The sequence below is a fragment of the Patella vulgata genome, chromosome 4 (assembly GCF_932274485.2).
Source record: "Patella vulgata chromosome 4, xgPatVulg1.2, whole genome shotgun sequence".
Taxonomy (NCBI): domain Eukaryota; kingdom Metazoa; phylum Mollusca; class Gastropoda; family Patellidae; genus Patella; species Patella vulgata.
The window spans coordinates 51540625-51567357 of NC_065882.2; the positions used below are offsets into that span (position 1 = coordinate 51540625).

At 36.3% G+C, this 26733-nt stretch overlaps 2 protein-coding genes across 3 annotated transcripts in view; one reads left to right on the top strand and one right to left on the bottom strand.

Moving 5' to 3' along the window:
• LOC126818385 (uncharacterized) overlaps nt 1-6509 on the bottom strand; it is a 28698-nt gene extending 22189 nt beyond the window's left edge. Inside the window, exon 1 of the mRNA XM_050545781.2 lies at nt 6384-6509. The gene's annotated coding sequence lies outside the window, so the exon portion shown is untranslated. The remainder of the gene's footprint in view (nt 1-6383) is intronic.
• A 4463-nt stretch (nt 6510-10972) lies between these two features.
• On the top strand, nt 10973-26420 carry LOC126818394 (snurportin-1). 2 transcript variants are annotated; one of them, XM_050545801.2, is made up of 9 exons: nt 10973-11113; nt 13678-13854; nt 14062-14215; nt 14786-14890; nt 15436-15532; nt 15922-16019; nt 17600-17677; nt 21681-21758; nt 23983-26420. In XM_050545801.2, the coding sequence occupies exons 2-9, from the start codon at nt 13697-13699 to the stop codon at nt 24406-24408; spliced, it is 1194 nt and encodes a 397-aa protein (XP_050401758.1). In that variant the 5' UTR covers nt 10973-11113; nt 13678-13696; the 3' UTR covers nt 24409-26420. The 2 variants fall into 2 exon arrangements, with proteins under 2 accessions (XP_050401758.1, XP_055956046.1); XM_056100071.1 differs by lacking the exon at nt 10973-11113 and adding an exon at nt 12548-12688.
• Nucleotides 26421-26733: the final 313 nt, after the last annotated feature.

Consider the following 26733-nt stretch of genomic DNA (forward strand, 5'->3'; position numbering starts at 1 on the left):
GTTTCTGTAGAAAAACTTACAAATATCAAGCAACAGAAAGGTGAAGCAGAAATGGCACAAATTGATTGGCTTTTCGAGTATTCAAAAAGTGTTAGTGATGGTGAGGCTTTTGTTAGTCTTGTTACATCTGGGGATATTGATGCTGTTGTTCTACATCTTTTTGCCATTAGCCTTATGTGGAAGAGGAATGAACATAATAAGCATTTTGTATATACTGTCTATGTATTGCTTCAGAAACCAAATAATTTGTTTGACATTTTCAATATCACAGGCATGCTAGAAATACTGGAAGATGCAACACTTGACTATGACATAGGTGTTAAGCTCGCAGCAGCATTATCTCTAGGTGGTAATGATTACACACCAAAATTCTATGGAATTTCACATTCTCGAATAGTTAATGTGATTTTTCAAGATGAACTATTTAAAAACAGTTTTTTAAATATTAAAAGAAGCCAGGTTGAAATTAAAGTTACAATTAATGCAGACATATACAAAGATATCATAAAGACACTTTATTGCCCAAAATATTTAATTGCAAATCAGTTTTCATTTGACGAAATAAGGCAACTCTCTGTGTCAATTCCGAAGAGAAATGGTACTCAAACTCAAAGAAACCCAAAAGCCTGGATGCCACCCCAATCTACAATTGATCAGTTGTCAAAGAATATCAACTGTTTATTGCAGTATTACTCTACGGCTGGATACCATACTTCATATAATCCAAATTTTATTGAAGATGGGTGTTTGATAAAGACAAAATCTGGTGACATAGAGTATGATTTAGGACCTGATACAAAATTTAAGGAATTAAGTGAAATCTTACCTATTCCATCAGGAGAACTTTTAGACAAAATTGGACGACACAAAAAGAAGGCACAATTATCATCTCAAACAATAACAACCACATCTGCAACAACCTCGTCTACAACATCCTTATCTACAACCTCTAAGCGCAAACCAAATGAAACCCCCCAAAAAGGAAGGCGTCGGAAGACAAGACCACAAACTTCTACTCCAAGGTAAGCAATTTATCCCAATTTTATATCTTCTTGTACTGCAAGCATTATTTGCAGTTTGCTTGCTACGAAAACAGTAGCATGATGCAAAGTAAAATGCCAATTATATTATTACTATTGAGACTGCACTAAAACCAATTTTCTAAACAACTTAATACATAACATGTTTTTTTTTTATTTCAGGAAGAACACCAATACTAGACAAGAGCTGTTATTTTAATATAAGTGCTCATATTCCTCCGATCCTAATTTTTGTATATTGAGTCGCACCTGTCTGTGCACAATTTTTTGAGGACACTCTAAAGGTCACAATTTTCATCCGATATTGACGAAACTTGAAATATAGCGTAAAAGTATGTAACACAAGGTTGTGAACCCTTTAGAGGTAAAGTTAATATACGATTGACTTTAAATTATATCCATGTTTAAGGTCATGAGACGAAGAAGCCTACTGATTTTCACCGAATTCCGATAATTACTGCCAGAGTTACATATATAGCCCTTTATGACTTTGATAAATCTTGTGGAGGGATTAGGGAGGGGCGGGGGGGGGGGGGGGGGGGACGGGTCCCCCATTAGAATCAGAAGGGGGGGCGAATAGGTCTCTGCCCCCCCCCCCATGATTTTGATCACCAGGACAGATTTTCAGGTTTATATCCACATGAATGTCCCATTCTGAAGGCTATCTAACCACTGCCTTGGGTCTCGCTACAGTTATTCATCTTCACGATATCTTCCTCCTTAATTGTAGGTAGTCAATTTTACCATATCGTCATCATATTACCCCTAGTTACAGCTTTCATCGAGATTACACTGGTAAACTGTTCGTAATTATTATTTTGATTTGGTAATGAAAGGTTCCATGGTTCGTCCCCCTCCGCCCCCCCAAAAAAGTTATGACAAATCCACGCCCTTGGTGGACGCGCTAGGGGCTAAAGTAAATATCCGATTGACTTTAAGTATATACATAGTCTTTAAGGTCATCAGACGAAGAAGCCTATTGATTTTCAATGAATTCCGATAATTACTGCCAGATAGTTATCAGCTGATTGATTTTATATTTATACACCGTGTTAACGCCTATATCATGATTATTTCGATTGACTTTAGAGTGATACACATAGTTTAAGGTCTTGAAACGAACAATTATGTTGATTTTTAATGATATTTGATAACTTAAACAGCTAAATATATGATATTAAATGTTTTGTGTAGTAAACGTCAGCATGGGCCAAACAAATTCTAATGATTTCTGATAATTACTTAATGAGTTGTTACCTTAATCAGATTTTAGTGTATTATAAATGTTTCATTACCGACAAATATCTCTGTTCCTTTTGATATTCGCGCATATCAGACCTAATTTCCTGTCTTATGGCCCCCGATTGTACGAGAAATCACGTTTTTATCTTGTCCGCTTATATGTTTATATCCCAAAGTTCTTGAATCCAGTCGATACTTCAGACCGTGTCTGCCTGCATTATGATACCTGATTGTACGAAAAACATTTTTTTAAAGCTTGTTCTCTGTCCATCTCTTGCAAAATGTTGGCGTCTCTTGCATGGCAACGCTGTATATTAAATATGTTTTTGGTAACCTCTCCCTCTATTTAAAAAATCATTAAATGTTCATATTTATGCACCAACATACAAGATATATTTTGGATCCAATTTTCTTAAATAATAATTGATAAGTTTGTAAATTTGTACCCTGTGTTCACATATAATATACATGTACGATGGCTCAATAGGCCGTAAATATTTCGACATTGAGCCCTTTCTATGGAAATAAATATTCATAGGTGAATGTAAAGTGCCACTGGCAAGAGTTATACAAGGATAATGTGCTCAACAACGCTTGTTTTACTTATGAATAGTAATCTCCCCAGGAAAAAAATCCAAAATCATTTAATTGGTTAACATCAAATTGGTCAATATCAAAGTATATGAGTAAAATAGTGTAAGATATTTTATAGCCTGGCTTAGACAAGGTGCTGTACATACATGTATTACATCTCATTATATAAGCTTATTATTATTATTATCTAATTATATCTTATTATTACTTTATGTAATATTTGAATCAATTTTATTTTCATTATATTAATTTGTTATTAAATTTGTTTATTTCTACTTCCAATTTGATTATTTTCTATTATTTCCTTATTTTAGTTCAATTTGAATTGAAAATCTCAAACCCATCTACATGTAGCTTGTACGTTCTAAATATAGAGCAGTGTAATATGACACTTAAACACTGCACCATCTAAATAGATAATAATTGGGCGACAATTTATTATCTTTGAGAAGTTGATGACAAGATTCTCTTCAACAGATCTCTATTATCTTTGAGGTCACATTCCTAAACTTGAAGAAATCTGGCTGATTTCTAGATGGTCCTAGGGGTGTATAACTACCACTCAACCCGATTATCGTTGATAATAGGCTGAATTGATTAGATATTTAAGTGATCAACATATTTATCGTGTTATACCGTCTATACACCTACCTTGATTAGCTACTTAATATGCCTTGATTGGCTGACTTAACCCTTTTCGGACAATTCATCAATCTAATCTTAAACAGAAGTCATTGCTTCCCCTTTGTCGGACTATTCATCAATCCAGTAAGAGTGATTATCATTTTAATCTAAGTGTTTACCTTGTGGTTTTACCATTGTCGAACATTTTAATCCCATTGATGTGAGCCGACAATATGTATAAACTAATCACAGATGTCACATATTGTAAGAGTATATAACACCCCAAATCAATATATTATCTGTTAACTTGTAAATCAATATATCCGTTAATTTGTCTGCGATGTCACTTCGGTGGAAGCGCACGTTAAATAAAGCTATTTCACACACACACGTGGTTATAATACAATAATCGAAAACTAAAGTAGAAATCTCGCGAGATGCGTGAAATTACAAGAGATGTAAATGTGACAATTATCACGTTAACTTAAAACTCAATATATCCGTTAATTTGTCTGCGATATCACTTCAGTGGAAGCGCTAGTAAAATAAAGTTATTTTACACAAACATCCAGACGTGGTTATAATACAATAATCAAAAACTAAAGTAGAAATCTCGCGAGACGTGTGAAACTACAAGAGATGTAAATGTGACTATTATCACGTCGCAGGAAAGGTTCTATTTTAATGGCATATTTTCAGGTTTATGATAATATTTTGAATGGGGTTTATGTTTAAAAAAAGAAATAAACAAGTTGAGAAATGTCAACAAATATTTTGATTGGAATAGTGTACATGTAAGTAGTCAATTGTTTTACATGATAGCGAGTGCTATTATTTAGCAGATGATGTCACTGGCTCGGTATCGTGGAGCGACGGTCACAGCCCCAAAAAAATCTGGTTCACCTGGTTGTCTTTTTTTTTCTACTTCCATCCGTATAGAAGTCAGAACATAGTATAAGACGAATGCCGGACTTTTGCTGAAAAAAGTATCGACTTATACCCCGAAAAATAAGGTAATTTTGGAGGTGATTTTGAACAAAAATATGGGTCGACAGTAGTCGGCACGCTTTCATTCTATCGTATCACAACAACACATAATTTTGGAATATTACTGACATAAATTTGAATACCGTACGGGAATTAAATATGAAAATAACGAGGCTCACCTATTTTTTTCATTACGTACGAATTTGAATATTTTGTTGACATGTGATTTTTAATTGTGGTCTGACATCGCCTGCTTAAATAATAAGAGTTATGCCCCTTTATTTTCGGTATACATGTTCGACAAGAAAAATTTTGAAATCCCATCACTGGATTGTGCCAACTTTAACTAATAATATTTAGAAAGCTTATTCAATCACCTTTCAGAATATATATAGCTGGATGCTCAGAATTTTGTACGATGGTCTGAATTTTGACTCGGAATATTACCATTCTTTCACTTTAAAATATTGAAATATTGGTGTCGTTTAGGATGAGAGCGCATCCCTTTAATATGATTGTGCCAACTTTAACTAATAATATTTAGAAAGCTTATTCAATCACCTTTCAGAATATATATAGCTGGATGCTCAGAATTTTGTACGATGATCTGAATTTGGACTTCAAACAAAATACCCGTTTAACTTGACATTTAGAATAATGAAAAATTGGCTATGTTTAGGTCGAGATCGCACCCCTTTAATATGATTGTGCCAACTTTTACTAATAATATTTGAAAAGCTTATTCAATTACCTTTCAGAATATATATAGCTGGATGCTCAGAATTTTGTACGATAGTCCGAATTTTGACTCGAAATATTACCGTTCTTCACTTTAAAATATTTAAAAATTGGCGACGGTTAGGATGAGAGCGCACCCCTTTAAAATGATTGTGCCAACTTTTACTAATAATATTTGGAAAGCTTATTCAATTACCTTTCAGAATATACAGAGCTGGATGATCAGAATTTTGTACAATGGTCCGAATTTTGACTCGGAATATTACTGTTCTTTCACTTAAAAATAATGAAAATTTGGCTATGTTCAGGTTGAGAGCGCACCCATTTAATATGATTGTGCCAACTTTTACTAATAATATTTAGAAAGCTGATTCAATTACCTTTCAGAATATATTTAGTTGGATCATCAGAATTTTGTACGATGGTCCGAATTTTGACACGGGATATTAACGGATTTCCCTTTAAAATTTTTAAAAAATTGGCCATGTTTAGGATGAGAGTGCACCCCTTTAATATGACTGTGCCAACTTTTACTAATAATATTTGGAAAGCCTATTTAATTACCCTTCGGAATATGTTTAGTTGGATGTTAAGAATTTTGTGAGAAAATGCGAAATTACGCCTCTATTCTGAGCTAAAGGAATGGATAAAAAAAAATATATACTACTTTTATTTGATAGACGTAACGTTGGATTTTATTGGATGATAAAAATAGATGAGTTTGTCGACTGTTGGCATAATTCTGAATAGGTTGCCAACTGGATCGGTCGAATGGGTGGCTAGCCGAATAGGTCGCCAATTTGTGTTCGGTACTGTCTGGAGTAAGACAGAACTTTCATGGAACCATTTCTAATTGTAATCTGACCAAGGGGTGAAGCATGCACTCAACATATCCATTCATATTACATTATTATTAGGCCTATATGCGTTGCGACCCATTTGTGTCCATTTCTAGGTGCCAAAGAATAAGATTTGGCTCCTTTAAGAAGTGACAAGAGCGGTTTGTACACGTCTCATCTGAGCCAAATTGAAAAATGAGGTCTGACTACCCTGACACTTGACACTATATGTGGACAGTAAATTAACGTGTAGCAATTTACTAATTTGAAGCGACATACACCCAACTGACAATATCTCAATGTTTCGGTCTTTACTTACATGCTCACTGAATTTCAATGGAAAAAACATAGATTAAATAAGACAAAACTTCATAATTGTAGTGTCAAGTTCTTAGATTCATCATAAATATTGTACGAGACTAGAGCAATAAAAAAGCCATAAGGGGGCGCTACAAATGGTACACATGGCGGAAATCGTTAGTCTAAGGTTAGCTCTACGAAACCAAACTGGTTCGGAACCTGGCAGATTCGAACAATGGCTGATTCGGACCAAAAGTCTAAGCTGATTCGGACCACATTCGAGACTGATTCGGACCACTACCGGGCTGATGCGGACCATAGATAGATATTGAACCAAGTATAAAGGGATTTTATCTAGGCCATTTCGTGACTATATTATGTGCTTCTATTTCGTCAATTTAATATGTTTATAGGCCTATTCCATTCACTTCGCCTGATTTTATTTACTTACCACTAGGCCTTGTAGATGTTAGTTGACAAAACATAGCATATGTGCTGGTTCTGAGGATGAAGATGAAGATAATGACTGTATTAATAGGGATGATGACAAGAGATTATATTTATGTTATTAATATTATGTAAATTATTACACGTTTTATGCAATTTAAACATGCCATTTTTATTTTGTTTAATACTACAGGGAGACGGATTAATATAAGCTTTATGGCTTGTTCCCAATACTGTTTAATCTAATTTATGTTAATTTCAATAAGTCATACAAATTATAAAACCAATACCAGCAATACAGTAGCATAACCGAAATCTACAATGTTATTGCGAATAAATGATGTAGCCTATAGAGAAGCAATCAAAATATTTAGCTTACCTTGTTCAGAAAATAAAGATAAACAGATTTGTAGACACAATTTTAAAGGCTCAATACCACTCTTGTTGTAACTGAATAATATATCCCAATCTTTATTCTGGTCAACAAATTGTACTATTTTAGAATATTTCAATTAATTGATGATACAAATTTCATCTTAACACATCTTATTTAAAAATTTTGAAAAATTCAACATAATGGTATTGGTTTGAAACGTCTAACGTAAACCTTTTCAAATGAAACTTCGATTTAAAAATATTTTCGAACCCTCTGGACAAGTAAAATAGGATGTAATGGATAATTTACACAACAGGATAGGACACTTAAACATCTAGTACTTAGATAGAGATATTATTTATTTTCCGGAGCTTTCAAGCCAGCAAGAGTGTTATTGTCCCTTTAACACAAGTAAAACGATAGCATTGTGGAAAATGTACTATATTACTAAATCAAAATTACTCAGATCTCATTGCATGACATCCACTAATAGAGAATTTGTGTGATTGGATCTGATTGTTTATTGAATTACTAGGCTTGTCATTAATGAACAATAAATGATGTGATTTATAGGTTCTTGCATATATTGAGTATTATACTGTATAGTGTGATTTAATTAACTTATTTTATATTAGAAGGTCCATGATATTGCTAACAATGTTTTACACATTTGTCAAACAATTTAGTGTATTACTTTCAACACTTGTTTAGATCAGGTAGGTCTCTGTCTTGGCTACTTAATTAGATTACATTTATCAGAATATATAAATATGATGGATAATGAGCTCACAGATGGATCAAAAGATTCTGCAAACGGAGCAACAGGATATGGCATATACCTCCAAAGCAAAGCTGAACATCAGCGAAAGGCTATCAGTACATTGTTCTGTGTACACCGCAGAACTGATGGTTATTAAAGCTGCACTGGAAAAATGTCCGACTCCCTGAGTAGCATCAAATCTATTGCATCAAACTTCCCCAAAAGGTGCGGGCAGATCCACGAAGTTAGGGACCTAATTCAAAAGATTAAAATCAGTGGGAGGGATGTGATCCTGGCATAGATCCCTTCCCACGTCAATATTTTGGGAAACGAGCAAGTCGACAAACTAGCGAAGGAAGGGTTGTCACTAAATGAACTGGACAATTTTGAATACAGCAGTCAGAAATTTGCAAGCATGGCAAAAGAGAAGATCAAAATTGCAAGGGAATCCCGTCTAAAGGAAGAAAACACCCATCGCTATCAAATAGATAGCAGTCTTGTAAACAAGGTGTACGTCAATCATCCCTCAATCGAAGTATGCAAGCTCATCACGAGGCTCAAAACAATAGACGTAGTCAAAGACTTCACCTATACACCAGTCAAATGCCCGTGTAGACATATTGCAACCCCATCACACTATTAATATTGAAATCAATGATTGACATTGATATGGAGAGGTAAAACACTTTGTCTCAATTCTCTCCTTTCCCCAAACCCAGATGATAGGTATTGGACCTCTCGGCTTATCTGGGATTTCATTGAGAAAATTGGTATGACAAATCGGATGTAATGATATGCAAAACTAATCAATTAAAAAACACACAGAGCAGGGCGGTTCGGAAAACTGTCCCCAAGAGGGAAACGTTCTGCCCTGCGCAAAACTAATACAATAAACTAAGCAGGGTGGAGCGCAAAAATGACCCCAGAGAGGGTAACCCAAACCACCTTGGGTATCTTTTATTATACTATATGAAATGTATGTTTAAATTACGATTGATTGCACATCCATGTAACTACTTTAAGTAGTGTATTGTAATTGTATATGAAATTAAAATAAAGTTTATTTTCCAAACTAGTTATATATATAAATGAACCGTATGAAAATACATAGAGATTGCCATAGTGATTTTCTTTTTTTGTTGTTGTATATATTCGATTGTATATTTTGTATAATAGTGACTATGCTATATTAAATTGTATATTACTCTGTATACCATACTAGTGTAATCATATTTTTGTAAATAAATTATTTTAAAGAACAAAAAAAAAATGCCTGCGGAAGTATAACCCGACGATACCCATGGAGGGGTTTAAATGATTATTTGACAGAAAGAAAAGTTATTTCAAATCCGACTGATGGTCATCTTATATAATAATACGGTACACATTTTAAGAATTATTTGATTTCGCACCCTTCAGATGATACTGGATGATTAAAATATTATACAAAGAACATGTCTTTCCTTATTTCAACTTCATTCAGAGCCTCGTTTAACATGGTGACTAGGCGGCGACGCCGCCGCGCACTGGCCAAACTGTGCCGCCTACTGACCCCAAAAGTTGAAGACTGGGCGGCAACATACATACGTTTTGAAAATCGCTGACAAGGTTTTTCCCATGTGCCAATACTATATCATGGTGCGTAGGTTTACAAAATCGTCTTTTTGATTGTTTTATGGGTATATTTCTGTCTGCGGGTCAGCCGCAGCAGTGTTTTGATCTCGATTTTACAGGGTATTAATCAATCCATGGTTTAACAAGATGCCAAAAATAATAGTGTATCAAATCTCCGAAACTATTTTTTAAGTGCTCAGAAATCGAGTCTAAGGGAGTCAATTTTCAAAATTTTCTTGGGGAGTGCTCCCCAGACCCCCCGCGCGGGCTCACACCTGCGGTGTTCGCGCGATTCGCATGTGCGGTGCTCGAGGGTCGGGCTTCGCCCAACATTGCCGCGGACGGTCAAATCCTTAGACGAGGCTCTGACTTCATACTTTACAAATTATCGCAGATACTTTGCATTATATATACTGGTATATATGCCACTATTTGATGATACTTGATTATTGATTGCAGTAATTATACTGATATGCATCTCTTTGATATGGGGTTATTGGTTGCAGTAATTATACTGGTGCAGCTATTTGATTACCATTTGATAATACTGGGTAGTATATGCATGTAATATTGCGTATTGAGACATCGTCAATCACATTTGAAGCACTCTTTCCGTGATTTAGCTCATTGGTGTTGAAATAACCAATCACTAATTACACTATTTGTTGTAATGTTTGTCATATTAAATATATGCAAACATATTTTAAATACTCTCGTCTTTCAAATAATGGCCGGATTCGGCCTTCTCATGGTCCGAATCAGCCAGGAATTCGGTCCGAATTGGTCAAGAATCTGGTCCGAATCAACCAAGAATATGAAGCACTTGTTCCGTGGTTTTTAGCTTTATTGTCATTTTTGTCATATTATTAAATATATGCAAACAATTTAAATACTCTCGTCATTCAAATAATGGCCCGAATGAGCCTTGTCATGCTCCGAATCAGCCAAAAATCTGGGCCGAATCAGCCAAGAATCTGGTCCGAATCAGCCAAGTCCGAATCAGCAATGATCCAAATCAGCCGATTACCAGACGTATTTACCGAGGCCACCTGTAGATTTCATCAAGGTCACGAGATATAAACAGGGCTGGCGCTAACCCTAACCCAAACCTAAGACATCGCCCTACCCTAACCCACAGTCTCGGCCCTAACCCTGTTTATATCTCATATCCCTGGGGAAATCTGCAGATGGCCTCGGTAAATAGATCTGACGAATTAATGCATTATGTCACAATGTTTATCTTTTAATAGACCGTGAAATTTATGATAATTAATACCACAATCTAAACGAATGCCCTAATTTGATGCCAGTAAATTCTGTTCGCATACAGAATGTGCCGAGTTGTCTGTTTACCCTATTGATAAATATATTTAAGTCCCCCCCTAGCGGCAGGTGTGTGGTTGACTGATGGTACTCGATGATCCAGACACCTTATAAAACGTTTCTGAAATGTTTTCTATGGGGTGCAGGAGTTGGTTTTAATTATAACTAGAACCTAGATTTGCTCATGGACATTTGGCATATTATATAAGCTAAGCAAGATTAGAATACGGTATTCATGCAAATGCATTGTTTACACATCTATTTGGTTGTTTTTGTGTATTCCACTGACCTCATGTGTACGGGTATGGAATGAAATGTTAAAAATGAAATGAAATGGGGTTTATTCATTGTCCAACTCTTACTCTACTTTTCTGCTCCGACTGGGCTAATGAAGACGGGCATACGCCATACAGTGTGTGTGCTATGGGGGAAATTTTGCCCGGACAGCGGCAATACGACCTACTCTTATATCGAATTCCAACTGTCAAGGGATCTTTTACGTGCACGCCAATGTGTACACGGGACCTCGTTTTTTTGTCCCATCCAAACGACTAGACAGCTGTCCTTGTCAGACCCTCCGTCCTCCATCACTGACAAGGGGGAAGCACACAGGAAAATCTGGATGAACTTTCCACTTAGCCACCGTGACCCCCCGAATGAATTTTGAGTGTCAGAATTTAGAAAGGTGCACGATTGTCCCCGTCCCATCTACATGTAGTACGAAATATCTGCCCTCACTTGTCACTGTGCCACATGAACCATGGTGGCTATGAGTAAAGACGTTAATTGGCTCGCTATCGATCCTGGAGGTCCCGTGTATGAGTCCGGTGTTGGTTTAAAAAGTTCATCAGGATTTTCCAGAGTGGTTCCCCCTTGTCAGTGGTGTAGAACAGAGGGCCTGGCGAGTGACAATGTATAGTCATTCGGATGGTTGGAAAACTAAGGTCCTTATTACAAGCAATATGAAATTAATGAAACTAACGATCTACCCTACTCCCGGGTGCCTTGAGGTTTTGTATCAAAGAGTAACATCTAACTTGTTGGATTAGATCTACCCTCACTAGTTCAGTTCTGAACATAGGTATCATTGTACTCGCACCTGCTTTACAGCTAAGTTGGAGTTCATACCTTTTAATTTGCTGAAAGGAATTAATTTCTCGCCACATCTCACAAAAGACCAAAAGCTTTGCACACAGCTACATTATTTTGGACAAAATTAAAGGTATTTTGTGTATGTTTTTGAATTGCAAAATTCTACTAGAAAATATTGTTGGGTTATTATAAATTTATGTCAGATGTTGCAAGAAATGATTCCTTTTGGCAATCAATAAAGTATTGCTGTGGAAAATAGAAGGTAAGGACTCCAAAATAGCTGTAGAACAGAGGTGTGGGTAGGGCATTAATTTCAAAATTGCTTGTAAACAGAAACGGACAGGAATGGTCAAAGGACTTTGTCTGTTCAGAGATTGTTTCGAAAAGAACTACCCTGTTACATGCTTTTACCAATTTAATTCAACTACCGTACCATAGGAGGCATTGTTAAAGGCTCAATACCACTCTTGTTGTAACTGAATAATATGTCCCAATCTTTATTCTGGTCAACAAATTGTACTCTTTTACAATATTCCAATTAATTGATGATATAAATTTCATCTTAACACACCTAATTTTAAAAATTGGAAAAATTCAACTAAATGATTTGAAAAGCCTGACGTAAAGCTTTTCAAATGTGACTTGGATATAAAAATATTTATGAACCCTCTGGACAAGTAAAATAGGATTTAATGGATAATTTACACAACAGGTAGGACACTAACACATCTAGAATAAGGTTAGTTTTTATTTTATGGAGCTGTCAAGCCAGCAAGAGTGTTATTGTCCCTTTAATGGCATCAAACCTTGCGACATTACTGTGCTGTAAGGCAGTCTATAAAATTTGTTTTAAAGCTCACTGCTCACACCAATGGGGGTGACTCCACATGATTCATGAAGAAAAGTCAGCTTTTGGACACTATGACTTTGATTCCAGTGAGAGTGATGAAACTTGGTGTTTCATTAGATCAATACCTTCACTACCGGTACCTGTATTTTATTGTCCCCCACTTTTCGAAGAAAGCAGGGGACTATTAAAATGGGTTCGTCTGTCTGTCTGTCTGTCTGTCTGTCCAGCCGTCCGTCCGTCACACTTTTTGGGACACATTCAATAACTCTCCTTCTAATTGGACTAAAATGTTGAAACTTGGTGTAGGTGTTTATGAGGTCAATGCCAGTGTGAAGGTGAGCATTTTCTGCTTATGGTAAGTAGAGATAAGCAATTTGATTGGTTGATGCTTTGGGAAACTTTAGTTCTAATTAAGTGAGAGTGATGAAACTTGGTGTATAGTTTCATTACATCAATACCTTGACTAAGTTCGATGATGAGAATTGTCTGCTTAGGTTAAGGAGCAATAAGCATTTTGATTGGTCAAGACTATGGAACATAACAACTCTGCTCTAATTGAGGTAGAATGTTTAAACTTGATGTAGATGTTCGTCTTGACTGAGTTCAATGATTAACATATCGAGCTAAAGCTAAGCAGAGATAAGCAATTTCCTTGGTCGATGCTTTGGGACAAGATAACTTTGATTCTATCTGATAGAGAGTGATGAAACTTAGTGTCTAGTTGATAATCAGTCTGATTGCTCGATACTTTTGAAAAAAATAGATGTGCGGTTAATTAATATGTGTCATCTATTTATTTGGGGATTTCGGCGGGGGACATCAGCCTCACTGTTGGCTTGTTCTTATTTTAGTACGAGAATAATATTCAAAATGGATGAGTTAACAGCAGCCCTTGCATCAAGTTTTGCAGTCAGCAGTGACCCAAACACAACAGCTGCAGAGCACCCTAGATATGCTTTGTATAAAAATAAATCTTCACAACAGACACAGGAAGACAGACGACAGAAACTTTTAGAAATTCAGAAAAGGTATGTTATGCAACACATTTTGTTTAACAGTAAACATTATTTTTCATCTTGTCAGAAGAAGTATACCACTACTTAAAAGACTTTTCTGCTGTTGCATGTAAAGCTATCTTCATACAGTTTTAGCCCAAGTACAAGTAGTTTCTACTGCTTATTTCGAATCTTCACTTCATTTCATTACCTTTTGGCTTTCATGTAAATTTGTTTCAGTCGGAGATTTGATTTCATGTCACATGCCCGTAATTTAGCAGAAGGCAGTTGGACAGCTCCTGGAGGGTCCGAGGTGACATCTCCAGAAGATGAGGAAGAAGGTATGGATGTGGAAATTGTTCTGAAGAAACCAAGTCGCTCTTTTAAAAATCAGGTCAGTTGAAGAAGATAGCAATGTTTGTGTGACATTGACACTTAACAGCATCGTTACACACGAACTTCATTAATTTGTATAAAAGAATGAATGGGAATGACAATTTTACTGAAATTCCTCCGCAGTATGTGTAGCATTTTACTTTGTCATCATATAAACACAGCAGTTTTCTCTGTTGTTCCAGATTATTACCTATCTGAAGTCTGTTAATGACAACACATATTATTTCCTTTTCACTTATAATGCTATATAATAGTAATGATAATAATATAATAACATGATGTAATGAATTCCACATGACCAAGAGTGGACATTGTTGATGTGTTACATAATATTAGCCATTTTCTAGCGTGTGGGTAAACAATTAATTATCTCCCTTTATCTTTGAGATTTATTTTATTACTCAATGTTTATTTAGTTCCCAAATTCTCAGAAATAAAGTGTTGCATCAAGTTTATGGTCATAATTGTCTATTTGGAAGTGACATCCATGATTTGGTAGCCACCGTCTATCCCTTGAACCAGATGCCTCTCTTATATATAACTGATGTATTTGATTTATTTTAAATAGTTAATGTATTCAGAATGGTTGGTGGAGGTACCAGATGATTTTGGAGAAGAATGGGTAACAGTACTATGTCCAGTAGCCAAAAGATGTCTAGTTGTTGCTTCAAAGGTAATTTATAACAAATTTGAACACAATTTTCAAAGTAAAGCTGTATTCCTTTAATGAGAATACTGATTTCTTATTGATTATACTCTCATAATTGAAATAAATTAGTTAGCCAACTTCATGTCTATCTTGTAGTAATAATGAGTCCTGTATAGTGTACCAAATACATTTATGTCTTTACTCTTTCTGCGATTGTTTGCCAGTAGACATGTAAAATAAAATTGCTACATTTTATATGATGTTAAAGACGCATCAGATCTTTGAACGCCAGGAAAAATTATTTTGACTATACGGTAACATTGAGGACGTTCAAGTAAGATGGCATGCAAAATTTGAAACATACCTAACAATTTTTTGCAGATACAGCTGTTTAAATCTAAATTATAAAGACAAAAGTTCAGCAAAGATTTGTGACAATGCTTTGATCTAAAATTGCCTTTCTTCGATTTTTTAGTCAAGGCTAGGGTTTTCGATATCATGATGTGTGTTCTTTAAAGAGAAGTAATAATTTAAATAGAATACATTACTTGAATCAATTTAATTTTCAGGGAAATACTCGTGCTTATACTAAAGGTGGATATTGTTTACATACATTTCCTTCTTATTTACCAGGTGGTAATCGTAAACAGAGTTGTAAATATTCTGGTAAGTTTTAATATGAAATTTTGTGAAGCATTGGAGGAACTATGTAATGTTTTCAAAGCTTGAAAGAAAAGTGTTCCTAATTGTTAAGATGGTAAGGAAACTGGCATGTACAATAAAATGGCCTTGTCCAAACATAATTTCCCTTATAATTACCATTATGTTGGGACTAAAAAAACATGCCGGATATCCATCTGTGCTTGTAAAGAAACCTAATCTCCAAAATAAATTTAGTGGAGATCAATGTTATTTAAGTAAAATTGTCCTTGTCGCAATGCACATGCCATAATAAATAATAATTGAGAGGGGGGTTTAATCCCCACCCATTCTTGTTTATGTAAGAAATAAAATTTGTAATAATTGAACAATATATTGTTTATATATTTTTACAGATTATACAATATTAGATTGCTTATATAGTGAAACACAAGGTATATATTTTATATTAGATATTATGTGTTGGAGAGGACATCCAGTTTATGACAGTGAAGTGAGTAGCTATTGTACATACTGTTAATTATTTTTCATCTGTCAGTGTTTTAGTAAAGTATGCACTAGTTTTTACCTATAACCTAGGTGTGCACATTATTTTATATTTTGCTGCAGTGAAAAACACTAGCATTAAATTGATATTAGTCCATATAAGAACGATGAATGCTACTTTTTATAAGAAAATCGATAACTGCGATTTTTTTTTCAATTTGAGGTTTACACTATATTTCAAACTGTATCGCAATATTTATTCATTTATTCAATAAATTAGGCTGTATGACGTATAGAAATTACCTATCAGTGTAAAGAAAAATCCCGGTAGAATAATAATATCCAGACTTCGTATCATTGCAAATACTGACATACGACCCAGAAACTTGATAAGACAATATTTTGCATTGGACAAAATACCAGAAGCCATCAAATTTACGCCAATTAAGCATTTGACACTTTCGTCTTCGCGATGCTGGTGGACATTACGAAAAGTATTAAAATTTTTGTTTAACTTTCGACATTATTTTTTTTTTGACTATTATTATGTCCACATCCTGTAGTAATTACACTGTGTGAAGTTGAGATCGAAAAACTACCTGCATCTTACTGATCAAAGGTGTTGGACCATTTCATTTTTTCCGTTAAATACGTAAACGGCAACAGGAAAGTCAATAAAGAAATTTCAGTCTGCCAAAAAAGTCATACCGAATTACGGTATACAGGATTGTATTTATGTATATGTACCCAACTTTTGTTTGACTTGACTTGATTGTCTGTGTGATTGTGTGATTGCATACTTAATTTTGTGTCAGGGATGGTGTATTTTGATTCGTTTTGAGTAAAAAAAAATGCCCAAAATATTGGTTAACTATAGAGTTTATTTTATCTATATATAAACAATATAAATTTGAAACATTATATATATTTTCTTTATTTCAAGCAATATTTTGTTTAATTCCACAGTAAAAGCATGTATCGTGTTTCTGTGTTAAATGAAAATAACTGAATTAAATGTTTCCAGTTGAATTTAATTGGAACAAATAGGCTAGATTAACAATTACACTATTTTACATCTAGACAATCATAAATAATTAGTAATTAGCACCCATCAATTCATCAGCTGCATTTTAGATCCTTTCTTTCATGGAAGATAATTATCTAAAAAGACTGCACTTTCGTCTGTAGACAGAGACTGCTTGTAAATGAACTTGTATTCAGCTTAGCATGCAAGAACAGTCAATTTTAGATATGAAACATAAAAATTATTTAAGTGAATAAACAGATGATGAAATAAAAGTAGAATATTGAAATGCACAGCTCCCTTCCACATCAGATTTTGGCCTATCAAATCATTTATAATTTATATTTCCTATTTAAGTGTTACTGGAGCACTAAATGTTACTTTTTATTGTAATGTATCATACTAGGCAGAGTTTCAATTCCCCCCCCCCCCCCCTTTTCATTTGACAAAATAAAAAAACAAAAATAAGAAGCTCCCTCTCGCATCAAAATCATTTATATTTTATATTTCCTACATAACAGTTAGTGGAGCACATAATTTTGTATTAAAATATATCATTATAGGCAGAGTTTCGGTTTTACTGGCTTCAAAGTAAGATAGAAGAAACCCCAGAAGTGCTCCAAGTTTCTCCATCAAACCCAGTAAGTATACCAGTAGATCATATTCTGTAAAATGTTTTGCCATACACAATAACAAGTCTATGGATCATCATCAGTTGTCCCACGCTTTTCGAAGAAACCAGGCCTCAAGGGACTATTGAAATGGGTCCGTCTGTCAAACTAAACTTGTGTATTTGGGAGACCCAGGAGAGAGCCTTATATTTAAAAGAGTAAATTTCGTTCAGAGATCCCCCCCCACCCACATACCCCCCTTGAGGCTCAGTGGTCAGACACACCGGAACAGGGACACACACTCCCCAACCCCGATCATTTTTCCGCACATGCCTCCTGAGCAGACTGGTAGACAATTTGAGTGCTTGATTCTTTATAAAAGGATAAATATACTATTCAAAAAAAGTAGGGGATATTTGATTTTTAAGTGTTATTAAAGTCACCTAATGAAACTGACGAAGAAACAAATGACAAAATGAAATGAAGTTCACATTCATCGATTTATTCCAAATGATCGTTAGACTAAGTAAGGCACAGACTGACCATTATAAGGGTAAAATGATACCCGGGGTCAAACAGCAAAGTTACCACAGCATCACAACCAAGTCAGTAACGGGTAAATCCTCCTCTGTTTGCCAAACAAGCATTGATCCGACGTGGCATACTCCTAATGAGACGTCTAAGGTCATTTTGGTCCAGATTGTCCCATTCCTGTTGCAACGCAGCAGCAAGTTCTTGGACATTGGCAGGACGTTGTTGACGTTGACGTAACCTCTGTCCAAGCATGTCCCAGACATGCTCGATGGGGGAGAGGTCGGGACTCAGTGCTGGCCAAGGTAATGTGGTGATGTTCTGTTGTTGGAGGTAACCTGTAACGATCCTGGCCCTGTGACATCTTGCGTTGTCATCCTGGAAGATGAAACGGCGGCCATGACGTCATGCGAACGGCACAACATGGACTGCCAAGATGTTGTCCCGGTAGTACTGGCCTGTAACACGCCCTGCAACAACATGTAAAGCCGTTCTTCCAGCAACAGTGATGCCTCCCCACACCATAACAGAACCACCCCCAAATCGATCATGTCTGATGACCACCCCCAAATCGATCATGTCTGATGACGTTAACGTCTTGGAAGCGCTCGTTTCGACAACGCCACACCCTCCTACGTCTGTCCAAAAAATCAACAGTGAACCTTGACTCATCTGAAAACATCACATTGCTCCAGTGTCGATTATCCCAGTGTTGACGATCCCTACACCAACGACGTCTTGCCTGAATGTGATGATCTCTCAAACAAGGGATCACGCGAGGACGTCGGGCGCGAAGGTGACCCCTATGCAGTCGATTCCGAATCGTCTGGCCACTCACTCTCACACCAGTGTCTGTTTGAAGACGAGCGCTGATCTGATTTGCTGTGATGACACGATTTCTCAAGGCCAAGGTACGGATAAATCGATCCTGGGCTTGAGTTGTCGCCCTTGGTCGACCTGAGCGTGGTCTGTCCTGTACAGATTGTGTATCACGGTATCTGGACCATAGCCTGCTTATGACAGACTGAGAAACATTCATCGTCCGCGCCACAACCGCCTGTGTTGTGCCGATCTGTAGCATGCCAAGGGCACGTAACCTTTCATTTTGGGTAAGCCGACGCATATCAAAATTTGTTTTCTGGTCACTAAAACAATTAAACTGATGTTTCCACCCTGGAATTCAATGCCACAATGACTGTAACATTCAAAGTCAGAGTCGTGCAAATCTTGGGTTGGACCCCCATGATGATCCCAAGCATCACATGCATTCCATGCGGTAGCTATTGGTGCGTTTGGGCGTCACATGTAACTGGAAATGTTTCTTCTGTTAGGTTCTATAGTGACTTTTTTCGTAGTCATTTGCATATTTTAGTATTATGCCCCCAAAATCAAATATCCCCCACTTTTTATACGTCCACATTCATAATGTGAACGTATTATGCCGTCGCCCCTGTCTGTGTGTGTGTGTGTGTGTGTGTATGTATGTATGTGTGTGTGTCTGTGGTTCGCCTACAGGGCGCAATTCTTCATGGATTTTCTTCAAACTTGGTATACTTATTCCTTATACCCCAAGGAAGATCCCTATTGTTTTTGGTGCATGCCCGACCCCCCGGGGCAGAGCCACGCCCATTTCTAGTATTTGTTTGTTTGTCGTCTACAGGCCACATTTCTTAACTAATAATCTTGAAACTTTGCATACACATTCTTTGTACCCTAAGGAACATCCCTATCGTTTGGGGTGCATGCCCAACCCCCAGGGGCAGAGCCACGCCCATTTTCTTTTCGTGTGTCTTTGTGTCGCCTACAGGGCGCAATTCTTACTGGATTTTCTTCAAACTTGGTATACTTATTCCTTATACCCCAAGGAAGATCCCTATTGTTTTTGGTGCATGCCCGACCCCCAGGGGCAGAGCCACGCCCATTTCTAGTATTTGTTTGTTTGTCGTCTACAGGCCACATTTCTTAACTTATAATCTTGCATACACATTCTTTGTACCCTAAGGAACATCCCTATCGTTTGGGGTACATGCCCAACCCCCAGGGGCAGAGCCACGCCCATTTCCCATTTTCTTTTCGTGTGTCTTTGTGTCGCCTACAGGGCGCAATTCTTACTGGATTTTCTTCAAACTTGGTATACTTATTCCTTATACCCCAAGGAAGATCCCTATTGTTTTTGGTGCATGCCCGACCCCCAGGGGCAGAGCCACGCCCATTCCTTATATTTATTTATTTGTTTGTCATCTACAGACCGCATTTCTTAACGTATCAACTTTACATATTTATTCCTTATACCCTAAGGATGATCCCTATTGTTTTTAGTGCATGCTCGCCTCCCCGGGGCAGAGCCACGCCCATTTTTGTATTTGTTTGTTTGTCGTCTACAGGCCGCATTTCTTAACGTATCATCTTGAAACTTTGCATACTTATTCTTTGTACCCTCAGGAACATCCCTATCGTTTTGGGTGCATGCCCACCCCCCAGGGGCAAAGCCACGCCCATTTTCTTTTTCTATGTGTGTGTGTCGCCTACAGACCACAATTCTTAATCAATTGTCTTGAAATTTTTTCATATGAATTGCTTATACCCTAACGATGACCCCTATTGTTTTTTTACCCCCAGGGGCAGAGCCACGCCCATTTTCTTTTCTTTTTATGTCTGTGTGTCACCTACAGGCCACAATTCTTAATCAATCGTCTTGAAAATTTTTCATATGAATTGCTTATACCCTAAGTATGATCCCTATTGTTTTTGGTGCATGCCCGACCACCAGGGGTAGAGCCACGCCCATCCCTTATATTTATTTATTTGTTTGTCATCTACAGATCGCATTTCTTATCGTATCACCTTGAAACTTAGCATACATATTCCTTCTATCCTAAGGAACATCCCTATTAGTTGTGGTGAATACCCAACCCCCAGGGGCAGAGCTACGCCCATTTTCTTTTTTTATGTCTGTGTGTCACTTGCAGACCGCATTTCTTAATCGATCATCTTGAAATTTTTTTTAGACTTATTCCTTATAGCCTAAGGCTACGTTTTTACACTTATTCCTTAATCCTAAGGCTGGCCTCTATTATTATTTTTGGTGCATGCTCAACCCCTTGGGACAGAGTCACGCCTAATGTTTGTGTGTCTTGTGTTTTGCCTACAAGCCGCAATTCTTAACCGATCCTTTTGAAATGGGGATACCTATTCTAAACGTCATGCTTTTAGAATAAAGACATCGATTGTTTTAAAATAAAAATTGTGTTCTGTTAATGTGAACGAAACGTTAAACTGATAGCAGTCCTACAACCCAGTTTTATTTCACAGACCCTCAATGCAAACTGGACCATATCAAACAAAACAGGAATGTGGACGTATATTGCTGCGTTAGCGATGCTCTTGTTTTGAATAGTATATGTGCAAGTAATTAAGGAATGTCATATATTTATTTTTGGGTTGAGGCATGGGGGACCTAAACCTCACTGTTGACTTAGTTTTACTTCATTTTCCATTCTAGTTTAAATTTGTGCCATTGCCCAATTTCCCATCTAAACCAGAAGCAATTGGTATAGCAATGACAACAGCTAATTTTGAGGTAAGAAATTTAGAAGAACTACAGATTACCTGCTTTCTTTGGTGTATCCTTGCATAGTATATTGATGACCAAACAGACAAGAATGAAAAAATACCTTCCAAGAAAATTAGCATCACAAAATAATCATGTTTGAAAATAATTATGCCTTAAAAATATGTTAACAAATATGTTTGAATTGAAGGCTTTGTGAGTATGTTCTGATATTCAAGTGGCAAAAGCAATACAAATTCCCTCAAGCAGGCATCGATATTTCCGCGCACATGCGCACGATGTGCGCAGGCACATTTGCTTTAAAAAAATACTTTTTTGCAGGCACATTTTTAAAGATGTAGCCACGCCGGGCGGCGCCTGCGCCCGGCACTATTTTTTGCCGCCCAGCACAAAGAAAAAATCGAAGAAAGCCGCCCAGTCGTATTTAAACCCCTTCGTCCTTCTCTGTACACAAACTCGGCGCTAGAAATTTACCACGGCAATTAAACGGCAAAGCCATGGTAAAAGCTGACGTCCGCAAACCATGTCTGTCACGGCATAATTTATTTTTGTGTGCCGTAGTAGACCCTATCATCCCAAATTAGTTTAAAGAAAGATGTATTGGTATTTTGTTTATTTATACTTAGAAGATGTGTAGGCCTAGGTCTATTCATTTTACAATTATTCTACGGTCTTTATATTTGTTTATTTGCCGTAAATAGGTCACCCAGACCAATTTACGGCACTCCAATGTTAAAGGTTTGAATGTCGTAATTGTCCAACACGTGCCTGCAAATTTATTTTCACGATGTTTCTTATTTTATTTCTTACCTGTATTGACGGTGGATTTGCTACGGCCCGAGAGTAGGACTAGGGGGGCGATGAGAGCTTTCTCAGTTTCTGCCTGACCTGATTCTCATTCCACTGTAATAATAATAATATTCGTGAGACACGTACAACAACTTTACAAACAAGTCAAATAATACAACGTGTTTTAATTATCAATATCTACATGTGGTCATAATTCGTTGTACTCAAATGAAACACAAACACCGTTTTAAGAATCGTTTTAGTTTTTAATCTCAAAGTAATAAAGTAATATTTGAAAAAAAAACCCATCAAAACAACAAATACCAAAAGGTCCACAACTTATCTATCCAGAGAAACAGAGTGGGGCGGGACAATTTTATGCTCGGTCGGGTGGTTTCAAAAAGTTTTTAGATCCCTGTATCATTGATGAAAGTTAAGTTATTTTGGTAAAATTTGAATATATAAATGGAAATTTGATTTGCACTGAACCAAATACAAAAGGCAGCAGATGCTCTGAAAATACACCAAGAAGGGTTTAATTTTCATAAAAGACCACGCCCCCCTCCCAAAAATTTGTTTGCCTCGCTCCGCTCGCCAAATGTATTTTTACACCACTCACCAAATCCTGGCTAAATCCATGTGTTTCAGTATGACCCTGCAGGCACATTTTCAAGTGTGTGCGCAGGCACACTCAACTTTTATAGAGCCCTGCCCTCAAGTGAGCATGGTCTTCATTTTGCTTAGCACTTGCCTGATTATTTTTTGTCCCCCGCCTTTCGAAGAAAGCAGGTGACTATTAAAATGGGTTCAACTGTATGTCTGTCTGTCACACTTTTTGGGACACAATAACTCTCCTTCTAATTGAGCTAGAATGTTCAAACTTAGTGTAGGTGTTCATAAGGTGAATACCTTGATGGAGTTCGATGATGAACATTGTCTGCTTACGGTAAGCAGAGATAAGCAATCTGATTGGTTGATGCTTTTGGGCACAATAACTTTGGTTATAATTAAGTGAGAGTGATGAAACTTCGAGTATAGATTTATTATATCATTACCTCGACTAAGTTCGATAATGAGAATTTTCTGCTTAGGCTAAGGAGAGATAAGCAGTTTGATTGGTCAAGTCTTTGGAACATAACAACTCTGCTTTTAATTGAGGTAGAATGTTTAAACTTGATGTAGATGTTCATTATGTGAATGTCTTGTCTGAGTTCAATGATTAACATTTCGAGCTACAGCTAAGCAGAGCTAAGCAATTCAATCTGATAGAGAGTGATGAAACTTAGTGTATAGTTGATAATCAGTTTGATTGCTTGATACTTTTTAAAAGAAAAATGTGCGATAAATTAATATGTGTCATCTATTTATTTTGTGTTTTCAGTGGGAGACATCATCCTCACTGTTGGCATGTTAATGAATTGTCATGTTTTTTTTTCGTTTTTAGATTGATGGGTTGTTGTTCTTCCACAAAAAATCACACTATATAATCGGTTCCACACCGCTTGTTGTTTGGTTAAAACCTTATATGGTGCCAGAAATAATTGGCATCCCTATTCCTCAACAAATAATGAAAAAAATACCGGCTTCTTATGTCAATTATAAAACACATATTGAAGAAGTTAAAAATACAAAACAAATGAACAAGAATCCACCTTCAATGAGAGACTCCAAAGCGAGTCCAAATAATCCTGCCCCTAAAAAAGAAAGAGTTATTTTGTCAAAAGGTCAGAAAAAATCAAGAAAGAATCAACGACGGAAATCGGCAGGTGATTCTATGGAAGTGGCTAGTGGTGTGCAACAGGAAGCTGTTGAAACTGTTCCTACAGAAATGGGAGACTGTAGAAATAATCCGGTGCCCCCTACTCAGTGATTCTTAATGAGTGATAGAATAGAAAGACTTGTACTCGTCAATGTGCTTTTAAAATCACTTCAAGTGATAAAGTTATTATTCATTACTGTAGAGGTTGTTACATACAGTACATCACATCCTTTTCACTGAACATAGCTGATTAGAAATTACAATAAAAAATTTAAAATTTGAATGTAAATTAGTTTATATAAATTAATATATTGTGCTTTTCAAAAAATTTTCGTTCATTTTAAGGTTCCAAAGTATAGAAGGTTAGCACCTTTAAATAAAAAAATTATCATTTTGTGTTTTAGGCAATAATGGCACACAAATTAAGTAAGATGTGATTCATTAAAAGTTCCTGATTTTTATATCCCCAACTGCAGATTTTTATAGCCGAATTTTCATTATCCTAATATTTTGCCTATCTCTGGTCTGTATGTAGGTATGTTCAGACAGTTATTTCAAATTATGTTGATTGCATCTCAACAAGAATCCACCTTCAATGAGAGACTCCAAAGCGAGTCCAAATAATCCTGCCCCTAAAAAAGAAAGAGTTATTTTGTCTAAAGGTCAGAAAAAATCAAGAAAGAATCAACGACGGAAATCGGCAGGTGATTCTATGGAAGTGGCTAGTGGTGTGCAACAGGAAGCTGTTGAAACTGTTCCTACAGAAATGGGAGACTGTAGAAATAATCGGGTGCCCCCTACTCAGTGATTCTTAATGAGTGATAGAATAGAAAGACTTGTACTCGTCAATGTGCTTTTAAAATCCCTTCAAGTGATAAAGTTATTATTCATTACTGTAGAGGTTGTTACATACAGTACATCACATCCTTTTCACTGAACATAGCTGATTAGAAATTACAATAAAAAATTTAAAATTTGAATGTAAATTAGTTTATATAAATTAATATATTGTGCTTTTCAAAAATTTTTCGTTCATTTTAAGGTTCCAAAGTATAGAAGGTTAGCACCTTTAAATAAAAAAATTATCATTTTGTGTTTTAGGCAATAATGGCACACAAATTAAGTAAGATGTGATTCATTAAAAGTTCCTGATTTTTATATCCCCAACTGCAGATTTTTATAGCCGAATTTTCATTATCCTAATATTTTGCCTATCTCTGGTCTGTATGTAGGTATGTTCAGACAGTTATTTCAAATTATGTTGATTGCATCTCAAGATTATCTGCCAATTATTTATCAATCTGATTACAATAGAGATGTATATTTCGTTTCGTTTTTTTATACTTTCGATGGCCTCTACTACATGAAGATCAGACCAATTGTAGTGGGAGGTCATGTCAGAGGTCACTTTTGACCTTATGATGTCAGACATTTGATTAACCAATCAGCGTTGATGTTTCTGTGTGGTTACCCACAGTTTCGTGCAACTCATGCCAAAAACTTGCCGTAAGAGACCGTTTTATTGGCTAATCCCTCACATCATTCAGAACGCAAGTTATATAACAACTCTTCCAGATCTTAGTGCAGTAAAGACAAGTAAAACAAAATTTAGAACTATAAAAAACGAAACGAAATGGATCTGTTTTAATTAGATTGATTATTTATCATACATTGAACATATTATACATAGATGGTGAATGTACTAATATTATCAGATATATTCCTTAAGAAAAGGGGGGGGTTGGGTGGTCGAATGGTTAGCACGCTCGCGCTGTATCATAAGGCCTGTCATTGAGTCAACTGGCGTGGTTTCGAATCCCCGGTTGTACGTGACAAGGAGTAGGGTCGCCTGTCCAACCTCGTGGGTTTTCTCCAGGTCCTCCGGTTTCCTCCCACTGCTAAAGACCCCTACGCGCAAGCGAATTATTGAAATAAAATTAAACCATATGTTAGTCCCGAAATGACCTAGTTTGTGTCGAGTGGACGTTAAACCCCATTTCTCTCTCTTTCTCTCTCCCTTAAGAAAAGGAATGTAATTGTTAATGTGAAAAAAGTTCAAACAGAACATTATTCATTATGTTAATGATTGTTATCAAAACATTAAATATCATATTTCATTGTCAGTTTTTTTATTATATCAAATAACCTTATCTTTTGTCATATAAAAAGCAAGATTTCTCTCTTGATCAGCTAAACGTGAAAAGTGGAGATGCGGTGTTCATGTCATAGACTAGAAACTATGCATTTTATGGGATCAGACTGCGATTCTTGCTTAATTTTTCAGAGACTGCTTACCTCCTATTTTTTATGGGGTTGTCCGTCATAAGATAAGTTAGGTTTATGGTCCCTGGAAGTGGAGAGTCGGGAAGTGGATGTCTGATCAAATTATCTCTTGAACATTGCATAAATAAAGCAAAGAAAATAGACAGATATCTC